The 27,442-nt window shown below is 45.0% G+C and overlaps 1 protein-coding gene across 3 annotated transcripts in view; it reads right to left on the minus strand.

Annotated features, from left to right (window-relative positions):
- The window catches only part of CHL1 (cell adhesion molecule L1 like), a 51,448-nt gene extending 26,632 nt beyond the window's left edge, over positions 1-24,816 (minus strand). For 2 of the 3 annotated variants that reach the window (XM_062500933.1, XM_062500931.1), the window contains exons 1-8: positions 24,393-24,816; positions 22,286-22,391; positions 20,538-20,728; positions 12,839-12,961; positions 12,000-12,170; positions 10,147-10,194; positions 8,158-8,278; positions 5,142-5,326 (exon numbers count right to left, since the gene is read on the minus strand). In XM_062500933.1, the coding sequence (XP_062356917.1) occupies positions 5,142-5,326; positions 8,158-8,278; positions 10,147-10,194; positions 12,000-12,170; positions 12,839-12,961; positions 20,538-20,728; positions 22,286-22,391; positions 24,393-24,483 (1,036 nt within the window). In that variant the 5' untranslated portion in view covers positions 24,484-24,816. The remainder of the gene's footprint in view (positions 1-5,141; positions 5,327-8,157; positions 8,279-10,146; positions 10,195-11,999; positions 12,171-12,838; positions 12,962-20,537; positions 20,729-22,285; positions 22,392-24,392) is intronic. The other variant, XM_062500932.1, reaches the window with a different exon arrangement.
- Positions 24,817-27,442: the final 2,626 nt, after the last annotated feature.

A 27,442-nucleotide genomic window follows, 5' to 3' on the forward strand; every position in this document is an offset into this window, starting at 1 on the left:
CCTGCAGGCTTGGTGAGCGTCGGGCAGGGGGAGGAATGGGCACGAAGGCACACGGGAGGGGAGAGGCTGGGAAGGAGGGAATGGGTTGGCATTTCCACAAGGACCCTCAGATGTGAGTGCGATTCATGAATTAAGGTGAGGCCATTTCAGCAAGACAAACAAGGTGTGAATATCCATCCAGCTCGAATCCCCCTCCCTAGGCACGAGCAATAGCTCCCATCACCTTTCCTGGGATCTGACAGAGCTCCAGGACAGGACTGATCCACTGTGGAAATGCACCATCACCTCGATTTCCTGTTTTTTCCATCGTGTATTCGGACCAGAGGCTGATCCATAACACGTTTAGGAATGGTAAAACATTCTCTCACTGGGGAGGAGAGGTTTGGGTGCCCACAGGGTGGTGGCAGAGGAGCAGCCGTGTCCTGATGCATTCCCTGTGCTCTCCTTCCCCAGCTATTCCAGGGAAGATCTGGGAAAACTCTGCCCTGCAGAGCAGCCCCTGAGCATCAGGTACCCAAACCTCGCTGGGAATAGGCATCCATAAAAAGGGAAGGGAACTGAAGGGGAGAAAAAGAGATTTTATCTCATAAATGCTTAATTCACTGACTGAACACAGATCCCTGAGCCTTTAGTGGGCAGCCTCAACCCAAAACACAGCCTTGAATTCATCATTTCCTCTTGAAAGGCACCAAACTTAGAGATTTTAACACCAGACTTAACACTACCTCTTCTACAAGTGCTGGGAGAATCACGGGGCCTCTTTCCCTATTAAAAAGGTGAGCTAATGCAGGGAAAACGTGAGGATTCATTAGTTAATGCTCATAAAATGCTTTGGAGATTAACAGAGCTGTTGCCTGGTAACACAGCAACAGATGTTATCTGTGAGATATGCTGGAGCAAACCATCACTGCTCACATTCACAGAGATATTTAAAAAACACCCCTAAAGTGTGATGCGTTTCCACACCCAGACCAGCATTCCCACAGGAGAGCACCCAGGAATGATTTAATTAACATACAAAGACTGAAGTCAAATTTAAGCCACTGAAGCTTATTGCAAATGATAAAATCATCCCATTTCCTTCACACAGCAGGGATTCTTCTACCAACATCCTCACTCAGTGCTACATCCCAGCCCACAGCGACATGACCACATCTGTCAAGCTTGCTGGTATTTGGCTCCAGGGGAAAAAAAAAAGAAAAAAAAAAAAAAAGAAAAAAAAAGAAAAAAAAAAAAAAAAGAACTTCTCCAAACACCAGGATATTTTGGTTTTGCAGATCTTTTTTCTTCTCTCTCATATACACCATGGTTTCATCAGGAAAAGATGAGTCAGAGGCAAGGAGGTGAAAAGGTTTGTAGCAGTCCTGATTAAATGGTTGGTTTGGAATTTTTCCTCTAAATCTGCCACAGACTGAGACAGGATTTGGAGACACCGAATAGAAACCACCTGAAGGATCCCTTCCTATCTCCACTTGTGCCCACACTCTGGAGGTGCGAGCTGATATTTGATGTCACTTCTTCTCAGCACTGCAATTGCTGTGGGTACTCCAAGGAAGTGAAGAGGCTGTGAAGTCAGAGGCAATGAGATTTGGCCAGGTGTGAAATGCAGTTTCACAGAAAGGTTGAAGAACCTCTTTTCCACGTGGCAGATGTACTTAAAGTACACACAATATAACAAAATATACACATCTTTTTTAGCAACTACAAAATCCAGGGGCTGGGTAATCAGTTATTTCACCGCATCATTTATTCTTCCTGGTAAGAGTTATCAATTTGTTTCTCCTGATTGATTTATATCTGTATCGGAAATATTGACAGATCCAGGAATTAAAAGTGATCTAACACGGGCATCTCCAGCACAGCAGGATCATCTGCATTTCAAAGAGCCACAAAGGATCCAAACCTTGCCCTCAGCCTCTCCCACTGTGTTTTCCCCATGAACAGAACAAATTTGGGACATCTAACCAGCTTCTGCCTGGCTGCAGTTGAACTCTCCCCTGCCTTCCATCACCCTCAGGGAACTTTGTGGAGAAACTTCCATTCCTCTTGAAGGCTGTCATGCATTCCCCAGGTGTAATTGCTCCTGAATTACAGGTATCTATGTTTTTTTTCCCCCAAATGCCATGATTTTGAGCTCTGTGACCATCCCTGCTGCCTTCTCCTGACCTTTCCTGAAGAAGGTGAAGCTGTAAATGTGCTTGCTTTAGGTGAGACCTTCTCAGTTCTCAGCAGCCTCTTACTACAACACTTTTCTTTCTATTTTCCATGATGGGTTTTGCCTTTTTTTTTTTTCTCCAGACTAACACCTCCCACCAATGTTCCTCTTGCCATCCAGTGGATTCTCCCAATAAACCCAACCAGGCATTTCCCAGCCTGTGCTGATGAAGCCAATTAGTGCTGCCTGGTGAGAACTGCTCTGCACTTGTGCTTACTGAAGCCCATCCTTTGTATCCCACTGCACTTTCCCAATTTGTCAAGTTTGCTTCAAATTCTCCTCCCATCCTCCCAAAGGCTGGGAATCCATCCCACTCCAGGGCCAGCTGCAGCTGCTGTTGCCACCTTGGGCTCTGCACCCCTGTTGGAGCAATTTTCCAGTGAAACAGAAAGTTTGAGCCTGATTAAAACATCCAGTTCTGCTTCCCACTAATTTAATCCCTTCTCTTTTGCTCTGGCTGAGTAATAAAAGTATTACGAGACATAACTGCAAAGGACCTTAGCTATTACATTATTACTATAATTAATTATTACATTGTAACAATTATTTCTATTAAACCCCACCTAGGAGCCTCAGTTGAGATCAAAGTAACTTTAGATCATTATAATCCTCCAAGATTTGGGGGTTATATATTCATTTTCTGTCGGGTTTGGTAAACTACAAACAACAAACAAATAAACACTTGAAGTACAAAATATTTGTGGGCTTGCTTTGCTATTTCTTAAAAATAATTTTCTCTTATTTTAGTAACAACAGTAGGGTTTTTATGTCTGCTCAGGTATTCCAGTCTACATCTTCCCTTGCAAAGAGAGATTAAAATGCTCAAACAGTCAAGCAATTTGCTTGCTGAATATTTTCATATGCTTGGTAATGATTGCCAGAATCTCTGCCCTCAGACTTGCTAGGATTAGCAAGTGGGCTGCATGCAAATATCATTAAAACTGGTATTTAGAAGGGTGGGGTGTTGGATTGAGGTCCTCAAATAACCAGAAAGAAGAACAGAAAACGTGGCACAGCAACAGAAAAATCCAGATTTACACCCCAGCACTCCACTGAGGATTGCTGAAGGTTAATAGCAGATACTTTTCCTTCCGTATTTAATTTTCTTCTCCCTGCATGCATCCTGTGAGAGGAACCTGTCAGGTGTGAGGAGCCCAACGTCAGCACAAGCTGCCTGAAGCCTCCTGAAATTAATGCTCAGGATCTGCCCTTGAGTGTGCTCACAGGAGCTCCTGCAAGGATGATGAACGTGTCCATGTCTGACTAACGACAGCGACATTTGCTGCTCAGAAATTCTAGAAGACAGCAGTGTTTGGGCTCAGGTTTACCTTGATGCCTTGGATGTGAGGTGACTCCTAATAGGAAGAATCCCTGCTGCTGACAGGAGCCACCATTATTTACACACATGGAAAATGGATTTAACAGCAGCTGGAAAAGGATTTTTTTTACACTGCAGTGGCTGCGGTGGGATTATTTCCTTCTTTTCTCTTTTTCTAAGCATTTGTTTGTTAATAAGATGGAATAACAATCTGCCAAGAAGTTTTCCTTCCTCTGGAAACTGTGGGATAAGAAGGTCAATATTCTCAACTGCTAAATTAATGCTATTTCTCTGGTATTTCAGTTTTTGCAGCTCCTGCAATTTCTTTGATGGAAATCGATTTTTTTGCAGCCCAGAAAATCATAGCCAGATTGTTAAAATATTCTGCTACAGCAGAGATGCTCCAAACCATCTGGAATGATTTCTAGGAGTCAGCACTTCCCCTCCAGCACAGCCGAGAACTTGCCATGCCCTGGGATCCTCCTCTGCCACATTTCCAGCAAGGGAAAGAGGAGAGCAAGGGACAAGGTTGGGTTGAGTGAATGGAGAGGACTCATCAGAGGAAAAATCTTTTCCTCAGCTGCTGAGCAAACAGAGAGCAGGGAGCTCAAAGTGCTCTTCTCCCATCAGAAATCCAGTGACCACAGAGGCATGAGGAGCCCTGATGAAAATGAAGCACCTGGAAGATTCTAACAGGCTAAAACTGCCAAGGATTTATTTTATTTTTTAAGTGCAGCACAGAGGTTGGAGCATTTTTCATCAGGCAAAGGTTTTCAGCAAGTTTTTGAGCTGGGCCTCAGGATTCTCAGTTTGTAGCCATTTACAGGCAGAGAATGTGGCAGGGAAAGTTCTTGGATCTGCAATGACTCCTCAGAGCTCTGCTGGCTCCTGGGAAAGGGCATCTCCACCTGATGCACACCTTAGGGTTTGGGGAGGAGGGGAAGGGAAAAAGGAGCCTTGAGGTGACAAAATAGGTCATACTTCCATTTTTTAACTGCTAAAAAAAAGCAGTAGAAATCATACTTTTACTTTGTTTCACAAGTTGTATGATCCTTTCCAGGCATTACAGAAAACACGCCCAGCTCAGGTTGTGCCCATACAAAAATCACAGCAAAGGAACAGGTGAAGGAGACAAGGGGTGGCACCTTGTCTGCTCACTGAATTTTCACAGCCCTCCCTAAGAGCCCACTTCTGGTGGGAGCCAAAGAAAATAACTTGAGCTAAATGTCCCTGTGATCCAGCCCAGTATACCATTTTCACAGTTTTTAAGAGCAAAAAGAATAATTAGATCTTTTTGTCAGACATTCAGCTCAGTGCAAGACATTTCATCAATATCTCTGCTTGACTCCCTCCCATCTTTAGAGTACTGAACCTGCCCACATATTTATACTGTTACCAGGCCTTCATGGTTCAGGGGGAAAAAACCAAAAAGCTTCTATTTTTTGGTTGTTGTTTTAGAGGTGCTGCTTTGTGCCAACCTTCCCAAATCCAAGAGGCTGGCATAAACTGGTGGAGTTGCTTGAGTCACATTAACAAAGAGCCTCCTTCACTCCCCTTTTCCCACCTTTTTGCCCCAAACCAATGATGTTAGTGAAGAGCACTGATCACCTTCCACATGCACGTGGAACTCGTGCCTGGCCCTGCCCATGGGGTTGCTGGCTGTGCACTGGTACGTCCCCTCATCAGCTGCTGTCACTTGGTCAATCTTCAGAGTCTTCCCAAAATTCTCTGTCTCTGGCTCGTCCTTGGGCATGTTTCCTGTGACCTTGACCCAGCTGAGATGAGGAGTTGGGCTGAGAAAAAAATGGGAAAAAAAGAAGATTTTGAGTTGAATGCAAGAAGTTGCTGTGATGCTTCACGGGGCAGAGCTGCTGGAGTTTACACCTGGGGTTTGGGAGGTGTTTTTTAAAGGATTTTGAGCTTTTAAAACTTTGAAAGCTCTGGGGTTACCTAAGGGTTATACTGTGCAGCTGCTCTACTGCTCCCTGCTCTACACAAGTCCTGTGAGTGGGATTTTCACCAGGGCAAAGCTGCATTCCTTGGATGTGTCTTGGCATGGACAGCAGGAAAGGGGCTGCAGCTCATTCCATCCTGCCCCAGAAGGGCACCTGAGGACAGCCAAGGAGGGCCAGGCTCCATTGCAGTGCCTCCCTCTTTGAGGTGGCTGAAAGGCTCTTCCCATCCTTAGGAAGAACCAGAAGTGACACAGCACTGGGGACAGACCCCGGCACACCACAGGACACGTGGCCACAGTGCCAGAGCTGCTGCCTCCTGTCCATCTGTCCCCGTGGCTCCGTGCCCAGGCACGAGGCACAGAGCCCCAGGTACCCAGAAATTCTGGTGATCCACCAGCCCTGAGCACAGCAAATATCCCATTATTCCCTCCAGGAGCCCTCATCCCACTGTTGTCCCAAAGCCAGCTCCCAGGCCGTGCCCTCCTGACACTGCCACAGCTCAGGATATAAATCTTTTAAAAATGACAGATTGGAAATGTCCTTAATTCCCTGTTTTGCAGTCGGGTGCCCCTGATCTGAGCTCCTTGAAATCCACTTCCATGGTCTGTGGACATTTGGCAGACAGAGCTGTAGGCATGGCTGATCATTTTTCTGCTGTAAGTGGGAATTTTAGCAAAGAAAAGTAACATTGTATTCTAAAAGTTGCATTTTTGAAGGATTTTGATGAAAAGATGTGCTTGGTGATAAAGCCAAAGAAGTAGTTTCAAGAGTGGCTGCTAAAAAAAAAAAAAAAACATAACATTTTTGTTCAAGAAACTAATTTTCTAAACAGTTTCCTGGAAAATACTGAGTGAGACAAAAAATATTTCTTTCTTTTTCCCTTTTTCCAAAGGGACAGAAAGACTTCTCTGGCTTTCTCTTCTTGTATCTGATATTCACACTTGCACATCAAAATTCATACTTGAGTATTCCCAATGTGATTTCCCAACTAAAACCCCTTGAAAAACCCTCTGAAATCAGAGCTGTGGCTTTGGGGAGGTTTGTGGGCTGGCAGATTTGCTTGATGGGGAGTGAATTAGACAAGGAAGTGTTACAACAGGGAAGCAAAACTCCGTGCAGATACCTGGAGTGAATCCAACCCAGGCAAGTAATTCACCTCCTTTTGGGAATGCCAACTCCACTCCTTGCCAGCTTCCACCAGCAATGCCCTTTCAAGCCCATGTGGAAAAACAAAATGCCCTGAACATGTGCAGGCAGATAAATATCCTGACTTTGGAATTTTATGGAGGGAATATAATTGCAGAAACTTTAATAGGAATTATCTCTGCGTGAAGCAGAGTCTGCAGCTCCACGTCCAGCACCAGGGTACGGTGATTTAAAGCTCTGCTCCACACAAAGCTGTGTCCCAGCCAAAGCAGAAGGGTCTCTGCTTTCACTGGGGGGGTCAGTGGGTGCACAGATTCTCTGTTTCTCTGGTGGCAGCTCAGCTTTTGCACTGACAGGCACGTGGGACAAAGTGGGAAACTGGAAGAGCAAAGCAGGGCTCGTGGCTGAGTGAGCTGGGGCAGCAGCCACAGGACTGAGAAGGGAATCACAGCTCCCTGTGAGGGTGGCACTCAACATTTATTTCTCAGTCCCTTTCCTTACTTACCCTTATTTTGTCCTGTGTTATTTCCAAGGACAAAAATTGTCCTGATTTCCCACTATAAAGCAGCTATTTCAACCTTTCCCCATATTAATCTTTTCACTACCTGAAGGGAGTCAGCAAGGTGGGGAGAGATTATTTAAAATATTTTGGAGTGACAGGGCAAGGGGGAATGGCTTCAAACTGAGAGAAGGTTTAGAGGGGATTCAGAAGATTTTTTAGGAAAAAAAAAAAAAACAACCTGTGAGGGTGGGGAGACCCTGGCACAGGGTGAAGCTGTGGCTGTCCCTGGATCCCTGGAAGTGTCCAAGGTTTGAGGTTTGCCCTCTGCTGTTGGATTTAGCAGGATCAATCATGCAGCTGACACGGGCTGTGTTCCTACATAGCCATGGATTTGTTCCTGGATATCCTGTCATTTGTAAGGACACCGTGGAATGAACATCCTTTATGGAATTCTGGGTGCTGGGGAATGGACACAGAAATCAGCCAGGCTCACATCCCCACCTGAGCCAGCACCTCCTGCTCTAACTCAGGTTGATCATTTTCCCTCAATGGCCCAACCATTCCTTAAGGGATGTCTTGTGTTACATCACTCAAGAACTTTGTTTTTAAAAAACTGAGATCTTATACGTGGAAAATCTTAAATTTTGAGCACTGAAGAAAAATTAAATTGGCAAAACCAGAAAAAAAAGTTACAGATTATGAACAAAAGCACTGAAGCTGATGATTACATTATTTAGTTTCTCAACATCTCAAAAGCAGCATACTGAAAAAGTTTCCATTTCTTTAACAGAACAGTCAAAAATATTCCATACTTACCACACTATGGTTTAAATTACTTGTCTACAAGCTGCAGCATGACCAGTACACCAGTGCTGCATGCACCCTGTGCTGCTTTACAGCTACAAAAAGCTCTGCACAGGAGTTCCACTTAAAAATATTGCACTATCTGTAATATCCCCTTTTCTTTGCTCATTTCTACCTCCAAAGGTGATTAAGTTTGCTCAGCATTTTCATTACTCACAGCCCTTCAGCAATACACTCGAGGAGCAGGACACCTCCCTTGATGACAGTGACTGATGAGCTACTGCCAGCAGACTCAGGAGGGATCAGCAGTTTGGGTTTCCTTTCCTTGATAAAATTTGCTGAAAGATAAAATAAAACAGAAGTTAGGTGGGAAATCTCAGATGTTCTTCAACAATGCCACAAACATCACTGCAGCCAGAAGATTTCTGACATCGATTTGTCCATTTTCTTTTTTACTCATCCACTCTGAGGTTAAGCCAGGAGCCCTTATTTCCCCTGATAACAGTCAGAAAAGGAGGTACAGTGATATCAACAGGCAGCAGTGCTGGGAAACTCCTTTTCCTACAGTTTTATATCCTTTACATCCTTTTATATCCCGTTTTTTTTTTTCTTCCCCCAAGCACTGGCCCTTCCTATCACTCCTCAGGCAGTCTGATCCTCTCAGTTCCTGACCTGCAGGTGCACACCACCTTTCTCAGCACCTTTCTTTTGCACTGGCTCCATCATCTTTTAAACCCCAGATGAAACCCCAGCCTTCCTGACTTGAACATCCCACAGAAGTGTCCCTCCTGCTCCAATTATTAAACCTACAGTAATGGAGATATGATTTGTAAGGAAGACTGTAAAAATAGCGAAACAAGATTGACCTGCATTTGACTCCAACAGCCCATTTGTTCCAGCCTGCCAAACAAGGGTTTTAGGATGAAAAATGCAGGGTTCAGTGGCTGCCCAGTTATCACTATCAGAACAATTAGCACACTAATGAATCAGTCCCCAAACAGTGCTAGTTCTTAAAAAATAGCCAGTTATGGATGATTTGGTAAAAGACCACATAAGATCTCCCTGAACCATTTTCCCATTTTTAATTTTAATTTCCCCTTGCTTTGTATCTCTACAGATCTGTGTCACAAGTGCTCTGAGCTGCAGCAGAACACGTTGGTGCCTCTGGTCACACTCACACATTTCCCTTCTGCCCTCCACCTCCTGCTGCCCAAGGCAGCCAGGCCCCCTTCCCAGCACGAGTTCAGACATCCCTGCGAGGGAAAAACTGCTTCTGGAGGGGCAGGCACGGTGCACAAGCCCTGCCTGCCCTGCTCCCAGGGCTCAGCTCCACGGGCAAAGTCAGAGGAGTGATGAGTGCTCCGAGTTATCCATCCCAAAACACTCCAGGATAATCCCTTTTCAAAAACCTCAGTGCTTGTCTGGCAAAAAAAAGAAAAACTCCTAGAGGAGGTTAAAATTTGGCCTTAAAAAAAAAAAATAAAAAAAATGGACTCCTAAAGCCATTTAACCAAGGAAATGAAGAGTCAAGAGCTACAGACTCTGAATTTCTTATATTTGATACAAAAGGAGCAAGGTGAATTGCAGCCACCGTTGCCTGCATGGAGAGCAGGATATTTCCAGGATCTGCTCCACAGAGAGGCAGAGCAGTGGGAGATGGGAATCCTGAGGATGAGAAGTGCTTGGCTGTGGCATCCCCTGTGCTGGTGACACACAGGGCACCTCCATCTACATCGAGGGGATGGGCACAGCCAACACAGGGCACCCAAACTCCATAAATCCACACCCGGAGCTCATCCCGGAGCAACACAGCCCCAGGGTGACCCCTGGGACATGAACTTGGGTGTCAAACCTTGGCTGTCTTATCCCAGAGTCCTCTCCACTGCCAGGAAAAGATGTGGAGCATCCAGGTCTGGCTCCTGCTCTGAACTGATAAAATGAGAAACCCAGGACATCAATGTCCTCACTTCCACCTCCTTACGAAGCATGAATGATCTTTTCTCCAGTAAAAAACCTGCCTTTTTTATTAAAAGCCCTGCAGATTGCTCTCAAAAACCACAAGAGGAGCCAACTGTGCTCCCTGGACCACTTAAATCCATCCCATCACAATCAAGAGGGTTTTGTGATGTGCTTTTGAGCAGCTCCCATTTCACCTCAGCTGAAGGAGTCTCAGTTCAAAGGCTAAAAACAGATGCATTCAACTCACCCTTAGTAACAGCAGCGTTAGGTGAGCCTGAGTCATTAGCATGCTTTACTGAAATAAATAAAAATGACAACCAAACAAACATGCAGGGTTGAGACAGAATCAAAAGAAACCATAAATTCAACCAAAACAAAACCATGCCCCTCCCCACCCCCCAATTTCTGCCCCAAAAGAAAGAAAGAATGAAAAATATAAAGGAAAGCAAGAGATGAGCAACAGAGTTTTAGAAATACAATGAAAATGCTTTAAAGATTTGTGTTATTCTGAGAAATACTTCATGGGTGATATAATCAGCATTTCATCCTTGCTATCTACAGTAATAAACATCACTAAGCATCCACAAAGAGAAATGTTATAAAATGTATCCATTCTCTTGTTTCTTACTGCTTATTTCTGTTCTATTTATTTTTAATGCAGTCCCTCACCAGGCACTTGGCACACAGTGGAGTGGGCAATGTCAAGCTGAGTTTACAGAACCCTTTCAGTTCATGCCTCTCATCTTTTCCTGGCCCAAGTCCTGTAGCTTTGATGACAAGGTGGACACACTGAAGTGGGTTTTTGGGCCACTTCCAGGGCTACCAGCAGCCAAAACCCATCTTGTTTTTCTCTAATCTCTGTGTGCATGTGTGGGGGACTGAACTGATTTGAAAAGCCACTGAGAGCAACATTTAATTTGGATGTTTTTCTCACAATTGTTATCCCGAGATACGGTCTAAGCAAGCATTAAACACACAAAGCCACTATTAATCCTTTATCTTTTTATCCCAGCAAGAAAACGCTCAAAAATTATATTTAACATGAGGGTTTCATTCATGAACACAAAATTTTCCTTGGCTTTCTGGGCTGTATAGGCCTGAAAGATCAGAAGTATTAATTAACAACTGAAATCTCATAATCCCTACACATCATTTCATCAAGGAACTGGAAACACCTCTTGTGCTCCTGCTGCTCCCGTCTGCCTGGAAAAACCTGGGGAACATCATCCTTCCAACCTCACTGCTGCAGCTGGACCAAACCAGGACATGCCCAGCAAGGAGGTGGCCACAAAAATCCCCAAAACCCATGAAGTCCTGTCCCTGGGGACCTGCTGGATTCAAGAGCAGCAGATTTCCCTAATGCATCCTTGGCTTTCACTGTGGGGACAGCAGGAGGAGGGACAAGGGACTTTTGGGGCCTGACTGTGATGCCTTAGGATTTCAGCTTTTATATTTTCCATGTATTTGTAACCCTGCGGTTCTTTAGTGTAGAACTCCAAACTCCATACTCAGTGCTGGCTGCTGCTCTCCCATTTTGGGCACACACAACAATTCCTCTCCAGGCTGGGAATCAAGGACACCTCAGTGCCTCAGGCCCCCAGAGATGGAAACAAAAGTGAGTTGGGGAGAGCAAACTTGGGGTGAATGACTTCATTACCCAGAGCTGTGATTGGAGGATTAACCCCTGATCTGTAAATGAACCAAACTTATAATTGCCTGAAAAACTCGCGACCATTGTCCATCTTGGGTGTAGCCTCTGGGAGGTTTTGACTGCCCAAACTGTATCTATTGAAGGCCTCCAATAAATACCCATTTTATTCTCCTAATCCTGTCTAGCCTCTGTTCTAGGCAGCCACTCCAAGGCATCACTTTCTGGTGGCCCAGATGGGACAGGAGAAACTGATACCTCACAACGGCTACCCAAAACAGAGGCCAGAGCAAGAAGCTTTTCTCAGTGAAATCTAGCCCCAAGAACGAGGTTAATAATGCAGGAAATAAACTCAGCAAGACTGTTGAGAGAGCCAGGGCACACATCTGCATGCACTGCTGCCTGGGGAGCTGAGAAACAACAGCAAAGCAAGAGCTGAGCCCCACACTCACAGCGGGAAACCTTCAGTGTCATTGGCATTTTCTGCACGATGGTCCTGAGCCTGGGGAAGGCTGCAAAGCAGCAGTAGTCACTCCTGCTGTCGCTCTCCTCCACGTTGGCAAAGTAGAGATCTCCCTTCAGGCTCATGGAGACCCTCTCGTCCTGTGGGATGTGCTGCAAATCTGGCAAGGAAAAGGAATTTGTGAGGTGGGACGTGCTTGCTTTCAGATACAGAGAATGAAACTCTGAAGTGAAGAGGCAAATAATCCAGCAGAACCAATGGGTTATTTACTAATATTCAGTATACAAGTGATAAAAAATATTTTTTATGTAATAATATGTACCTATATAATGGTAATTAAAAAACAGAGCTATTTTGCTTCCCAAAAGCCAAAAATTCCTGCAGAATGCAAACGCTGCAGAATGATGGGACAGAAACCCTCAAGGAACTAGTGATATAAACCTGGGGGGTTATTTTTCCCTTAGTATCATAAATCAATCATCAATTTATGGAAAGAGGAAAACAATGATGACAGACATAACACAGTGACATGTGATGTCCTCTCTCCTTTAAATGCAGGACTTCTCATCCCTGGCAGACTCACCAATATATAAATTATTTGATATCTCGTATTTAATGAGATGCTGTGTCAATGCACTCAACAATTCAACTTTGGCTCATGTGAAACCAGATCTCCATTCTCCATTTTTAAATGCTGTTCTTCAATATTTCTCCCAAGCACTTGCACAATTACAATTCCTATCCATAATGACTCTGCAATGAAACTGTTCTGAAAGACAAATACTTTGAGCCCCCTTGTATGAATTGTGCAGAAAACCATTTACTCACCAATGTTCATCCAGTAGATGTGCAAAGGGGGGATGCCTTTTGGGGGGTTGCAGTGCAGGATCACAGAATCTCCATGCTCCACATCCAGAGGCTCGATTTTCTCTTTGGGGAATTTTGGTACACCTGCACAAAGAAGTTCCTCTTTTATTGGCACCTTTTGAAATTTTGCCTTTTGCTTTCCCCTGGATACAGTTTTAATAAAATATTTACCTTTACATCATCGGAGAAAAGCATTCTCTGCCTTTAATATCAATTTTAATTTACACAGAAGAACAGAGTAATGATGAGTTTTACTCAGAGTAGGAAATCCCTGTGTTCTGGGACACTCAGAATAGGAATCCTTTAGTTCACAAAGTCCTTGGAGCATCCTATCCAAAGCCAGACACTGAATGGGGATGTTTAACACTTGTTTGTGCTGTCCTGTGCTTTGCTTTGGCTTCATTTTAACACAGTTCTTTTCAAACATTTTCTTTAGCTCCTTTGTGCTGTCTGGAAGGGACCACTCAAGGCCACTCAAGGACAAGCCTGGCACAGAGGGGCGAGCACTGATGGGGCCCCAGCTGCTCCCAGGAGATCAGAATCCAGCCTGGGAGCGTGGAATGCTCTGGGAAGCCTTGGATAAAACACGGATCTCAAGGTTCTGCAAGTCACTGCAGGTGAGGACAGACACAGGCTCGTGCATGGAGCTGTCCCAGCTCTTCCCCATCTCCAGGAGCAGAGGAAGGCTGGTGTGAAGCCTCTGCTCCAGGGGAGCCCAGCCGTGATTCCTGCGGGCTCAGGGTGCAGGGATAGGCTTGGCACAAAGCTCCCAGGGCTGCTCTAGCTGGGCTTAAACACAAATTAAATTGTGAATGGATCAATGTTTCATCACCCACAGCACCTGATGCCAGCGTTTTGTTCAAAGCCTGATCCGTGCTTGGCACACCTGGGCAAATCTGCATGCCCAAAATGCCACTGGAGCTCCTGTGGGAAAATGGTGAGCGTGGCTGGGCTGGACCCCAGACCACAGGAGGCTCAGCTGGGAGATGATCACAGAGAAACCAGCCTGCAAAATGGAACCACTCCTTGAAGGAACTGAGCTAAGGCAGTTTCAGGGCTGACGTCGCCTCCTGCTTTCATTTCAGGCAAGTCCAAACTAGCCAAAGTTTCACTTCAGACCAGCATCAAGCAGCAAAATGAGCAGCAATTAAACAGCAAAGGATGGAGAAGGTCCTGGCTGTGCAGAGCCAAACTGGCACAGCAAACATCACCTCCCTGGTGCCCAAGTCATGCCAGGGAGCTCTGAGAGCAGCTCCACACCTTGAGACATCAGTGGTCCAGCAGGGAATCTGCAACATCACAGCGCAGGATGCAAAGGAAAGGAGAGGGGGAGAAATGCAGGGACAGGACTCTGAGGACACTTCACGGGTCTCAGGATTAGTAAACATGAAAAGAAGCAATCATTCCAGTGCTGATTGCCTGAATGCAAACTCTGCAGAGATTTTATCTCCAGGAGGGTTATTAATAGGTTAGGAATTCTTAGGAGAGGCAAAATGCAGCTAATGAGCATCACCCACACTGTAGGTGAAATTTCAGATTTAAAAAAAGAGCTGCATATTCATATCCAGTACCTTCAGTAACCTGCACTCTTCAAGCCCTGGGAAACACATCTGCTGACTGCAGAGTTGGAATATTTTCCAGCAAGAAAAAGACAATTTCTCGACCTAAAGCTTGCTTATTCCCCAAAGCACATCACTCACAACAAAACTTTAAATAAGATGGATCAGGTGAAGGATAAGGGATTTCTGACCAAACCAAGGAGATCAGCAAATGGACTAATATGGGATCACTTATTTAGGACACTGGAGCCCCTTGTTCAAACCCATTTTTTGCCTCATTTAGCAGAACTAAATTTGGGTTTCTGATATCCCAGCTGGGTGCCATAATCACTGGGCTTCTCAGTGCATTCCTGTGGCCAGTAATTACAGAATTATACAGAAATTTACTGTGTCCCACCAGGAGACAGTGACAAGTCACAGTCCTGGTGTCATTAGCTGGCAGCACAGACATTCATCTCCAATGTGGGGCCCAGATGTTGGCAGCTGGACTTCACCGGGGGAAGCAGCAATTTGATCCCAAATGTCCTCCACCTCCAACAAATACTTGCACCACAGGTGATCAGGGCATTTGGGGCTTTCCATTATGGATTTTCTTTTGCTTAGTTCACCATGAAAAGCATTGAAAAACTTTGATTTTCATCTTCATAATGGATAAATTTGAATGGTTTAATCCTTGAAGCTTTACAAGAGATGAAAACCCATGATGAATTCCTGAGCCAAACATTATGACAAGCATAATTTTTTTTTTCTGGGGTCCCAGTGGTTTTAAAGACTAAATAATACCAACTTCTGAATTCAGATTTATTAAAAATAAAAAGTTTCTGTCACATTAGTCTTTGCCTTTTGCCTATCAATCTTCAGGACGTCTATGAAGAAATATTTTGGATATTTTTGCTGAGCTCCTGCAAATATTAGAGGATATTGCAGAATCAATCACCACTGATTTATGGCTAATCAGAGAAGCTGAGTTAAACTCCACAGCATCACACAAAATAAATTGTGCCACGGAAGTGTTTCATGTTGAACAGAGGTCCCAGTGCAGCACATGGCCACTGGAAAACGCAGCTGGTGTCTCTGCAGTGATAGCAGTGAAACTGTTAGGTCAGTATTCCATGGAATCCCCCCACAGGGATGTGGAGAGAGGGGACAGAGAATCCAGCACAGATCCGGGTGCTGCTTCCCATATTTCCACAGCACAGGGGAGGGCAGAGGGATTTAGTGACTCTGAGAAAGGCCAGGAGGGCTCTCAGCACACTCAGATTATGGGGTGAGAGTGGAACAGCCATGGGGAAGATGGGAACCTGCACTCCCAACTCCAGCAACGGAGAATCTCCTAAAATCACACTGTGGCACCACTTCAAATACTCCTGGGAAAGGCTTCACTGACCAACGGTTTTCTTCCTGAGAAGGCTGCACTCAAAAACCAGAATTGAATTGCTCTGACAGTCTGTGAACCATGGAAATGGAAGATTATCAGTGGCCAGGGTCATTTGTGCAAGGAGCCAGGATCTGCTCAATCCCTGGGGTGACTCAAAGTTTAATGACTGAGCTGTGCCTGAGACCAGGCTGAAGCACCACTGGCAAATCTGGGGGCCTGGGAGAAAATCCAGAAAGGAGCCTGAGTCTCTCCTCCTTATTATCCCTTCAGAAAATGCAATTTCTCAACTAAAGCAAACAGCAGGGAGGCCAATGCAGTGCAATAGAAAGGCTTAATTTGAGTTTAGCAGAAACAGAGATTCAGAAATGCAGCAAGCATAGCTGGGAGCTCCAGTCCCCAACACTGTTCCAGATTTACTCAGGGATCCATTTAGAAACACCTTGTCCTACAGCTCAGTTTTTGCCCTACAGCTCAGTTTTTGTCCTACTGCTGATTGCAATGACTTCACACTAAAACTGTACCAATTATGGGAATTAATTCCTGTTTATGTGAGAATGAAGCCCATTCAAGCAGGTGTTCTAAGGGGTTTTGGGGTCAAGTGTTGAGAAAATGACCAAAGGAAAATCATTTATCCAGGTAAATGTTCTTGAGATCCCCATGTCTTGTTTCTACCAATATCAGGTGTAAAATGGGAGTGAAATCAGGATGGCAGACTGGCAGTTAGTAAATACATTGTGAAATTATTGTAGTAAAGCATCACTGTTACCCAGATCTGGTTTTATAACCTTCCCTGTGGATTCCACTGATGATATCCTGGGATAAAGGAGAGATTAGCCTGATCCATCCTGGAAAGTCTCACATCTTTCCTTGCAAATAAACCCTTAAAGGATGTAAAAGTGAGGCAAAGCAGAAACAGTCAAGAACTTCTATAACCTCAAAATTTCCAGCTACTTAGACACTTAAATTAGTTTTTAATTATGATTTTTCATGCGGATCTGTACCTTGTACAGCAAACAGCCCAAAATTTTAAGGAATCTTAACCATAACTTGCAATCCCTGATGTTGAGCTGCACTGAGTGAAGCTTGGGAAGTTTCCAGGGCTCATCTCCGTGCCTCAATTGATATTCTGATCCATGGAGCAGCAGCAGTAGTTAAATCTGCAATTTCCATTGCAGCCTTTGAACTGTTTATGAGATATGACCCTGCTTGTTTATGGATTTTTTTTAATTGCTGCCTTAAATTGAAGAAGTTAGCAAAGCCTGGCTGGTGTGGAAGGGAACGCGTGGCTGGGACTCCAGTCTCTCCCGAGGATGTGGAATGGGATCAGTGACAGCTTTTTTTCTGTGTAAATCTCTGTTACCATTTCCAAAGTGATGGCCACAGGCAAGAATCGGAGTGAGCCCAATGATTTAGATGGCCAGAAAAGCTGCCATAGGTGGAGGTCACTGGCTTAGGAGGCAAGAGGGTTAAATTTCATTCCCATCACCTGCAAAGTCTCAGAGAATTGCTCTGTTTTGTTTTCTCTTCCATAAAGCTACACCAAAGCCTTCACAAAACTGAGACATCCTACTTCAGTATCAGCTCAGTATTTTTCCTGATTTCAGGATATTCACACCTGAGTGTTTGAATATTAACTCGGGTCCGGCTTTCTTTGGGAATTCTTGCACTAACATCACTGGCAGAGCACAGCATGCCACGGGAAGATTTTACATTCAGCCAATATTTCCATCCTCAGGTCTCTGATCCTTTGGAGAAGCAGCTTTAGAAATACCGAGCATAAATCTTAACTCAGTCTGCCATGAAGAGTCTTTTACAGCACAGTTAATTAAAGAAGTTTAAACTGTGCTTCTTCTCCTTCCTCTGGCATTGGGCCTGCTCACTAATTCAAGCAGCAGATTCCCAAAATGCTGGAGGAGGGGAGCTGAAGTCTGTGTTCTCACCATTTAAATTCATTTTCATGCTGAATGTATCTTGTAACAATCTGGCCTTTGTTAGTGCTGCAAACACATCGAGATCCTCAGAGCCCATTCTTCCCCCTCTCCTTAATGTCATCCTACATAGGGGAGGTGGGCTATTTTCATTATGTAGGTGAGATTTAATGATCATTTCTGCTGACATTTCTATTGCTTGCCTGGAATGACTACTGTGAGTAAACAGTCTTTTGTTCTCCTTTTCAACAGCAGCCTTACAGACCCACTATTCTGCTTCTGCAGTAGAAATGTAATTTATGAAAGAAACTGCCCTGCTCTGCCTCGCTGGGGTTTTCTTCCCTTCCCTGGCACGGTGACTCTGCCAAGGAGCTTTACATCTGACTTGAATAGAGCAGGCACAGCTCTGCCACCTCTGCACCATGATCACGAATGCACGGAGTGATCTCACATGTGCCAGTCCCTGCTCCAAATCCTGGGGTGAATGGAGGTGATTTATCCCCAGCCCCTCTGTGGCAGGGCCTGATTTACAGAAGATCTGTGCACCAGCAGCTCTTTCACTGGGCCACAGCTGCTGAGCATCCAGCACTTTAGAAAATCAAAGGTGCCTTCTACTCCTCCCTGAATCCTGATTTAATTTGCAGATTCTGTTGCACCCAGCAATGGAAGAACTGATGGCAGAAGAGTTCTAATAGCAGCAAATGTGCTTTAAAAGATGTGTGAATTGGATAAATCCCACTAATACATTATCCGTGCCATGTACTTTTTTTTGTTGAGTTTAGGACTTTGCATATATTAGCACTAAAATCCCTCTTGCTTTTGGTAACAACCATGTTTGTAACCTCTCCATAAATTTGTTGCCATCCACTCTCAATATATTTAATATCTACTTAAGCTACTCTTGACTGTTTTTCATTAAAAGCAAAAAAAATCTCTTCTCTGAATACAGATTCAGTAATCCCAAATACAGACATCAACCCCTCGTTTTCCATCTTAAACATCTTTTTAGTTCAGCAGCAACGGAGTATCAGAATACTCTGCTGCTGGAGGTACAAACAGGACACTGAGTGCTTTAATTCCTCTCAAATGTAATGAGACATTTGAGATGTTTCAAAGAGAAGTTGTATTAACCCCACTGCCCCGGCCAGACTCCAAAGTGAAAAACTACGTCCTGTGTGAAGTTTAACTGCATCACTCTCCTGTCCCTGCCTGAAACTCCAGCTGCCATCAGCTGCTCAAAAAACCTCAGTTCAACAAACCTCAGCTTAGTGTCCTAAAGCTTTCTGCAATTCTCCTCTTCTCTGGAAGGCTCTTCCCTTAAAGCTGGTGGAGACTAAACCACAGAGCAACACCTGGAATCCTGCTAATTCCTCCCCAGACACCAGGCTCTGGCATCAGGGATTACTGTGGGGCACATTGCAACATGAAACAGATTTCCCAAGGGAAAAAGAAATCCATAAAAGTGGACGGAAAGAAAATAAAGCATGTCTTTCATGAGGAGCACTCATAAAATCCATTTACATGGCATCCTCAGCAGCTCCCTCCCAGGAACCCTCCCAGCCCTTGCAATGTCCTGTTTTCAGTGTGCCCACAGCACCACGACTCTGCCAGCCCTGGCTATGCCTCAAATGCTTCTCAGGATTATTTCCTGTGCTGAAGACAGGACAAAAATGTTTCTTCACATTTCTCATAGCCTATTTCATCTGCCCTGATCTGCCAGAAGTGATTTTTTTTTTGTACAAAAGCAGCCACCTCCTGTCACTGTGGGGCTGAGAAGGCTGTGGATGCATCCCCTGCCACGTGGATTCCACCTGAGCATGGAGCTGTCAGGTATTTGATAACAAAATACTGTAGGGGCTTGGAAATGCAGGATCTAATTTGAAAAAATCCTCTGTACTGCTGCTTTTCTCCATCTCTGCCACTGAAGTGCATCATAAAACCTGCTTCAGGTTCTCACCCTGCTTCACCATGGAGCTGGGGAAGTTTCTTGTCCTTTCTACTCCCACTGGGAAGATTCTGCTTCCCATTTTCCTCTTCTCATTTCGTGTGTTTCAACCCTGAATTTAGAACCGAAATGAGTGCTCATATTCCAAGCTACAGGTGATCTAATGGATTGGAGCAAACCACTTGTTCCAGCTTTGGGACATGGTTGAATGTTGAACCTGGCCAGCTGGGTTAAGGGCTGGACTCGGTGATTTTAAGAGCTCTTTGCCAACCTTGATGATTCTTTGATTCTCTCCAGAAATTTCATCCCACTTCTACAAACCTGGTCCTTAATCCCTCACTTCCCCCTCTGCCCTTCCTCTGTGCTGATAGTGGAAGCACAAATTTCTAGGATCAGTAATTTTCCCTGATTTATTTTTAAGCTTGTTTTCCATTCAGTTCCAGGGCTTTATTCTCATCTCCATCAGTATTTATCCCAAACTCTGAATGCTGCTGACATCAGATTAATGAACTCCTAGCTGATCAAATCACTTCCCCTGGAGCTTTCCAACATTTGCATCCATTGCTATTTTGCAGTAATAACCTGTGGGAGTTGATAGTTCAGTGGTCTGAAATCCTGTATCCAGATTTGGTTTCTGTCCTCAAAACCAGAAATTAAAGTAAATCATTCCAAGGAGAAAAAAAAAAAAATGACCTTTTTCTTTGAATGTTCACTGAACAACAAAAAATTCATGTTTTACCATGCACCATCTTAGTGAGCGATTCTTTCCCGTTTATTTTTGAGGAAAGACAGCTATCGTTTTAATAATAAAATAATAATTAGAAATTCAAACCAAAAGCAAAGCCCTTACTTGGAACAATCAGCTCAATTTCTTCTGACATGGCAGTTCCCAGCAGGTTGGATGCAAAGCAGCGATATTTGCCTTGGAAATTGTTGATGATTCCCCGGTTTTGGATCACAAAAGTTCCCGAGTTGTTAGATGGAACTATCCTCGGGTCAGATGATAAATCAAATGGTTTTCCATCCTTAGTCCAGTTAAAGCTGAAAAATGAAAAAAAAAAAAAAGTTACAGTGGGCAGGCACCAGGACAGCATTTTGGTATTAACCAGGGGTAAACGTGGGACCAAGAGGGTTTTATCAAAGCAAAAGAAAAACTGGATGTAAGAGGAGAGAGCTGAATGGCAGAACGACCACTGTGCTCCTCTGTCTCGTGCTGCCTCTCGGGCACATCTCTCCTTCCACACAGCTCTGCTTTTGGACAACTGGCTATGACATGAGACAAGAGCACAGAGCTTGGAGCAAGGACAGTGATGGACAGAGCATCTGGGAAAGGCACACCCTGACAGGACCTGGAGGTCTGCAAAGGCTGTGGCCGTGCTGGAATCGCTGCTTGGGAATGGCAAAGATCCACAAGAGCTCTTCCCACCCTCCACCACGGCTGAACCAGAAGAAACTGAGACGATTTTGTTGAGTTTCTCCTTGCCACAGAACCATCAGAAGTTTGGTGCTGCTCAAGGAATTGTCACAGCTCCTGTACCTGCAATTCTCAGATGGATTGAAATTTGCCTAAACTGATGTTCCAGACAGCTGGAAATTACAGTGTTACATCAATTTAGTGGCAGATGTACCTTGCTTTTTTTTTTGTTTCAAGAGAATAAATAATGCAAACAAAACTGTTGTTTGGGCACTTCACTGATATTGGCAAAACTGCCTTGCTCCAGGATGGAGGGAATGTGGGATCCCCCCACCTAAGAGGCACTACCACATCATTTAAATAGACCAGGAAACTTTTCATTGATGCACAGACAAACAGCAACAAAGGGAATTTGTTATCATGCTACAAATCCCCATTCAGAGCTCAGTTAACAATTACCAAATCGTCTTGATCTAAATAAAAGAATGCATTTTAAATTGTACTGCAAAGAAAGGAGAAGGGAAGTATTAAAGAGAAAAAATGACCTTCAAACCAGCTATTAATTGAGTCCAAACAGCATTCAGTGGTGAAAACCTCGGGAGGAGTTTTTACTGGGTTATTATTACACTCTTGTTAATAATATTTTCATTCAAAATCTTTCTTCTACACTGGTGTAAAATGAGCTTACCTTTGGATATTTACCTGAATAACTCCTTCCGTGTCTATCTGTACCATCACCACAGCCCTGCTGATGTTAGGTGCAGACAAGGTATCTGCTAAAATGCACATGTGGTGTTTGAATACACAGTTTAATGTGTTTGGGATTTTTAGGGTTGCTGTGGAAGAGGCAGAGGAACAGCTGGGCCCCTTTGATTACCATGACACAGCCCATCTTTTGCAGAACAACTCAGACAAGATTATTTTTTAAAACCGAGGGGTGAATTTGGCACGTGCCAGAGCAACGAAACATCCCCCAGCAAGGAAAACCACACTGATACCTATTCACAGGGTGAGGGGAAGTGATGGAGCAACAAAAGCTGAACGGCCTGAAAGGAAAACCAAACCTTAACCCCGCTGAGGATGATGAGCAGCTTTTTGTGCAGCAGCTCTTGACAGACACAACAATGTTTGGAAAAGGTTAAAAGCAGACTCAGCTTCTGTTTGCTTCTCCAAGCAGTACTCACGTGGGCTGGGGGTTTCCTCTGGCTTCACATTTAATGGTGAAGTCCTCATCAAAGGGGTAGGCAACCTGGGTGTGGGATTGCTCCGTGATTGTTGGAAGCTGGGAAACTGAAGACAAAGAAGAATTGGGTTAAAACCCCATTCCAGCCAAACCTGGCTCCCCTTGAGTGGAGAGGGACAATGGCAGGATTTTGTTATTCCTGCAGAAAGTGAGGCTTAAGAAGAAGAAGATCATCACGTCCCTGGCAGGGACAGTACCCTCTGATCACTGTCACTGCCTCAGGGACCAAAGAAAGGCTGGCAGAGGGACAGTGCCCACCCTCACTCCCCTCCAAACCCACCCAGGGCAGAGCTGGGACCACGCCAGAGCCAAAGCCAAAGCACGGGGCTGTGACCTGGCAAATTTATTCCTAGGTGAAGTCAGTAACTGGATTTAATCCAGACACGGATGCACACACATGAAGTAGCAAACTGCTGCCTCCACCCTGGATAAAACTGCCAGGAAAACCCATGGACTGCAAGGCTGGTTTAATGTCTGCCCCAGGGTGCAGCTGCGTGGTCACGCATGGAGGCTGCACTAACTTTTCGTTTTTTCTGAGGGAATTAAAGTGTTACAAAAGCCTGTGTAACAGAGGAAGGAGGATGCTCCCTGCAGTGGAGCTGGGATAATAGGATCACCCCATTGTTATAAACAGCCAGGAAGAGAATTAAAATGATATTTGGGTGCTGCTTTAAGTCCAGGGAACTCAAAGCTGGAGTGAAATGCAGTGTCTTGTCATACCACATGGTCTCAAAGCTGAACGCTTCCAAGCCCACCAGCTCCACTGATCAGAAATAACTTTTTATTATAATATAAAATGCTTCGTTACAGCTAATTAAGGGTTAGGTGGCTCCCTGGGGCGGGTTCATAAAAGCAGTGGATGCCCAGAGAGTTTGCCCTGTGCTTTACAGTCACAGCTCCACTTTGGCTTTATTGAAACACAAGGAGCCACTGCAGTTCCTTCCTGAAAGAAAACAAACAAACAAACAAACAAAAAAAAAAAAAAAAAAAAAAAAAAAAAAACACAAAAAAAAAAGCCAAAAGAAACCCCTCTACTTCCCAACGCAAATTTGGATAGTTTTACAAAAATATCCTATAAACCTGCTTGGTTGGCTTCCTCTTTGCAGCCAGGGCTATTGGCAGGCTCCAGAGTGCTGAGAGCTCATGGCAGATCCACAGGATGCCTTGAAACTGGCCCATGTCCTACTCTGGGACACTGAAAATAGCCTAAATTTATCATTCCTTAGGTTTACTTCTTTATTTTTCCCCACTATAATTCATAAACCCTCATATTTTTGAGTTTTGCTTTGTTGTGGTGTTTTTTTGTTGGTTTTTTGTTGTTGTTGTTGTTGTTTTTGGTTTTTTTTTTCCTTTTTGCAACCAAAACAGAAAAACAAAATGCAGTTTTTCAGCCCTCCTGGCCCATTTATGTCTGAAAAATGCAAAGCTCAGGAGGTCTGGGCTGTACTCCAGGCAGAGGGTTCTTCTGGCTTCCCTTGGATTGCTCCCTGTGAGCCTCATCCTGTATTTTACACATGTCCTGGAAGCTCATGATCCATGTAAAACAAGCAGTTTGAATTCATCCCAGCTGGTGAGGGATGCAGGAGCTGCTCCCCAGGGCAGGACACGGAGTGTGAAATCCTTCTCTGGGGACCAACATTTGCCCTGAGACATCCAGACATCCACCTGCTCCTTTCCCTGGCTGGAATGGCATCTTGCACCACAGTTAATGAGGGATATGTGCACATCAAACAAGCTTTAGGGGGATTCAGAGCCAAAATGAGGAATTGAAGTGAAGGACAAACCCAAACCCTTGGAGCTAAGCCTTGTGCTGGATGGCAAACACCCGAGAGATGTTGTTAGACAACTTTACTGCTCCATTTCAGCAGGCCCAAGCAGGACAGCTTAGTTTTTGATCAGACCTGAATTTCCCAAAGGCCACATTGTGATGAGATTAAACTCCAAATGGAATATAACTGGAAAGGAGGATTTAATATTTTTCCTTCGGGGTAGCTGCAAAGGAATACCAAACAAAACAGCAAAGTGCACAGCAAATAGCTACAACTCACCTGATAATGGTATTTCAATAGCTGCTGCCAAACTCAATACAAAGAAAAACAGGCATATGGTGATGCCTTTTGTGCTTAATAGCATCTCCATCACTCTTCTGTAAACAAGGAGTCCAAACAGAATGAGAGATACCTTATGCTTCTGCTCACTGTCACTTCAAATCAGGCACAGGGATGTGAAAGTGGGAGTCTGGTGAGGAGAACAAACAGCAATATTAGCCTGCAATATCAACCTGGGTCTGACAAGTTTATAAAATTAAAGCAATATTTCAGGTTTGCTGCTGAATTGTACTAAATGGTCCATTTTCCTCTTGCCCCATCCCCTGGCTTCAAGAATAACCTCTATTTAAATGCTAACAAAAATAAAAAACAAAAAAAAACCCAAACAAACAAACAACAAAAAAAAAACACAAAAAAACCCCCACATGCACGGAAGTACAGCTCTCTTGTAGCACAGAACTATAATTATTTTTTTGCTGTTGGGCAATTAAAAGTAGGGATGGTTTAGGATATGGCATGTTTGTAATCATTCCAGTTCATAAATTTTTGTAATGAGACTTGTGTAAGTTGGAAAGTAATGTAACAGATCTAATGAGAGAAATTTGGTATACTAATGACCTTGTTCATAAATCTCATCTGTCTTTTATCTTTCATTTATGCTCAAAAAAGGACACAATCTCATTTAGCTCATTATTAGAAACCAGAACATGAAAACTTTGCTTTTCCCCAACAGTCCCAGAACTACTCTACGTGGGTTTTACACATTCCATTAGACATCCTTAGGATCTAAATTACAAGGCAACAAAGTCGTGCAGCTGCAGAAAGGAGACAGATACAGTTCTAATGAGCATTTAAGTGAAATCTGCAGAGAAATAAAGGAGAGAATTCTGATTTAGATCAAAAATCAAGAAGAAATTCCTCCCTGTGAGGGTGGGCAGCCCTGGCACAGGGTGGAATTCCCAGAGCAGCTGTGGCTGCCCCTGGATCCCTGGCAGTGCCCAAGGCCAGGTTGGACACTGGGGCTGGAGCACCTGGGACAGTGGGAGGTGTCCCTGCCGTGGATGGGGTGAGAGAAGATGATTTTCAAGGCCCTTTCCAACCCAAAGCACTCTGGATTCTGTGATTCTGCAGAAGTGGGTGCACGGAGGATTCCAGTTGCCAACTTCATCCACGGTACCTGAGTGAATTATCAACCAGCACAAGCTGTGGCACCCTCTAGCAGTGCTCAGGGACATCAGTCTCAGGACAATTCACACCTCAGCTGTCAGGATAACTTTGAAAGAACACTTTTGACTACAAGGCCACTGTGCAGCAGCCACAGACTGAGCAGGTAGCCCAGCCTGGCATGGCCTGGCCAGTTCTGCTCCACGGCAGCGAGCCCAAGGGCAGAGCTGCACCAGGGCAATCCCCTGCCAGGCTGAGCCTGCCTCACACACGGCTCCTGTATCTTCGCACGTCCCACCCTGTTAATCCAGGGATCAGAAAAGCAATCCGGGATCACAGGAGCAGTTGGCATGTGGGGCCAGCAGGAGGTGGCACTGTGGATGGTTGTGCTTGCCCAGCACATCTGGAGCAGAGGCAGGGCTCAGCTACACCCTCCAGAACATGGGGGTTTTCTCCTCATGGCTGCTTTTCCCTACAAACAGAGATTTCCCTTTCCCCCAGCACATCTCTCCTCTCACCTCCAAGATGAGCACAGCCTGTGCTGCTCGCCCTCCCTCCAGGATTCCTGTTCACACGGACACCAGCCCACGGAAACTTCCTGGAGGTTCACATCTGGGAGACCGAAATCCCCGGCTGAGGATTGAAATTGGCCAACGAGGGGCAAGCGACAGACACTATAAGCACATAAGCCTCATTTGTTTAGAAATGAGGCTAAAAACCAGATGTCTTTTAAGTATCTTAGGCCTGGAGTATTTGCTGATGGAAGAAGGTGACTAATCTGCTTAGTGCCCCGCTCTGCAGAAGGGCACTGGAGGGGACAGGGACAGGGGACAGGGAACAGGCTCAGCTAGCCTGGTGTAAATCAGCCAGAATAAGGCAACACCAGTAGTTCTGATTGTGGCAGCCGACATTCCCTCGGTTTGAGTTCTCCTGGCTCTGACTTGTGAGCAGTGGAGCTTTCCAAAGCTCAGCCTGCCCAAACCTGGGCTGTGTGACAGCACAGGGGACACGCAGGACACGCAGCAGCCCCAGCCAGCAGCCACCTGATGGCTGCTGTCACTGCAGGATGGGGCTGTCCCCCTGCTCACCTGCTCCTGGCACATGCTCAGCCCCAGATCTGTGTCATCTGCAGTAAAACAGATGCTCTGATAGAAAACCCCATGGATGCAGAGTTGCAATTTAGGCTCATAAAAACCCGAGCAGCCTAGCTGCCTGCAGATGGTGTGCTGGTGGCAGCGAGAGCCTCCTCTCCCCCATCTGCTGCTGACAGCTCTGGGGACAGGAGCAGGCAGGTCAGGATGGCAGCCAGAGGCAGGGGAGCTGGGATTACAGCAGCTCTGCAGCTTGCTAAGGTCACGGCAAGTTTTGTTTTAGATGAGTGTCACAAAGCACTGTATAAATTCAGACTAAATCCAAGAAAACAAGAGCACAATTCCTTAACCGAACCAATTAGCTCACACCTTAATTTCTTTTTCTTATTTTTTTCTTTTTTAATGAAGTGCCAGAGCAAAGCAGGAACACTCCAAGTAAGCAGGACATCCTTCATCGTGTGCTACAGCCCAACTTGCCTCTGCAGGCTGCTGTAATTAGCTGGCCTGTCTAGCACCTCACTCCTGTTCCCTGGCTCGAATACTAATGCTGGGGGCTGACAGCACCAGCATTTGGAAGCAGCCAGCACAGGGGGACCAGCAGTGATGGACTTGTGCACATCCAGCAGATAATTCCACCTGGACACCTCCCTGCAGCTGCCTCGGACCTCGGCTGGTTTGTTCTGAGGGATTTCCACGAGGTGCAGTCCCGGGGTGATGTGAACCAAGCCAGAGGCTCTTTGCAGAGATATTTACCTTGTGACAACCTCCCAGCAAGAGAAGCCTCCTGCTCCTCTG

This window comes from Cinclus cinclus, chromosome 12 (assembly GCF_963662255.1).
Source record: "Cinclus cinclus chromosome 12, bCinCin1.1, whole genome shotgun sequence".
Classification (NCBI taxonomy): Eukaryota; Metazoa; Chordata; class Aves; order Passeriformes; family Cinclidae; genus Cinclus; species Cinclus cinclus.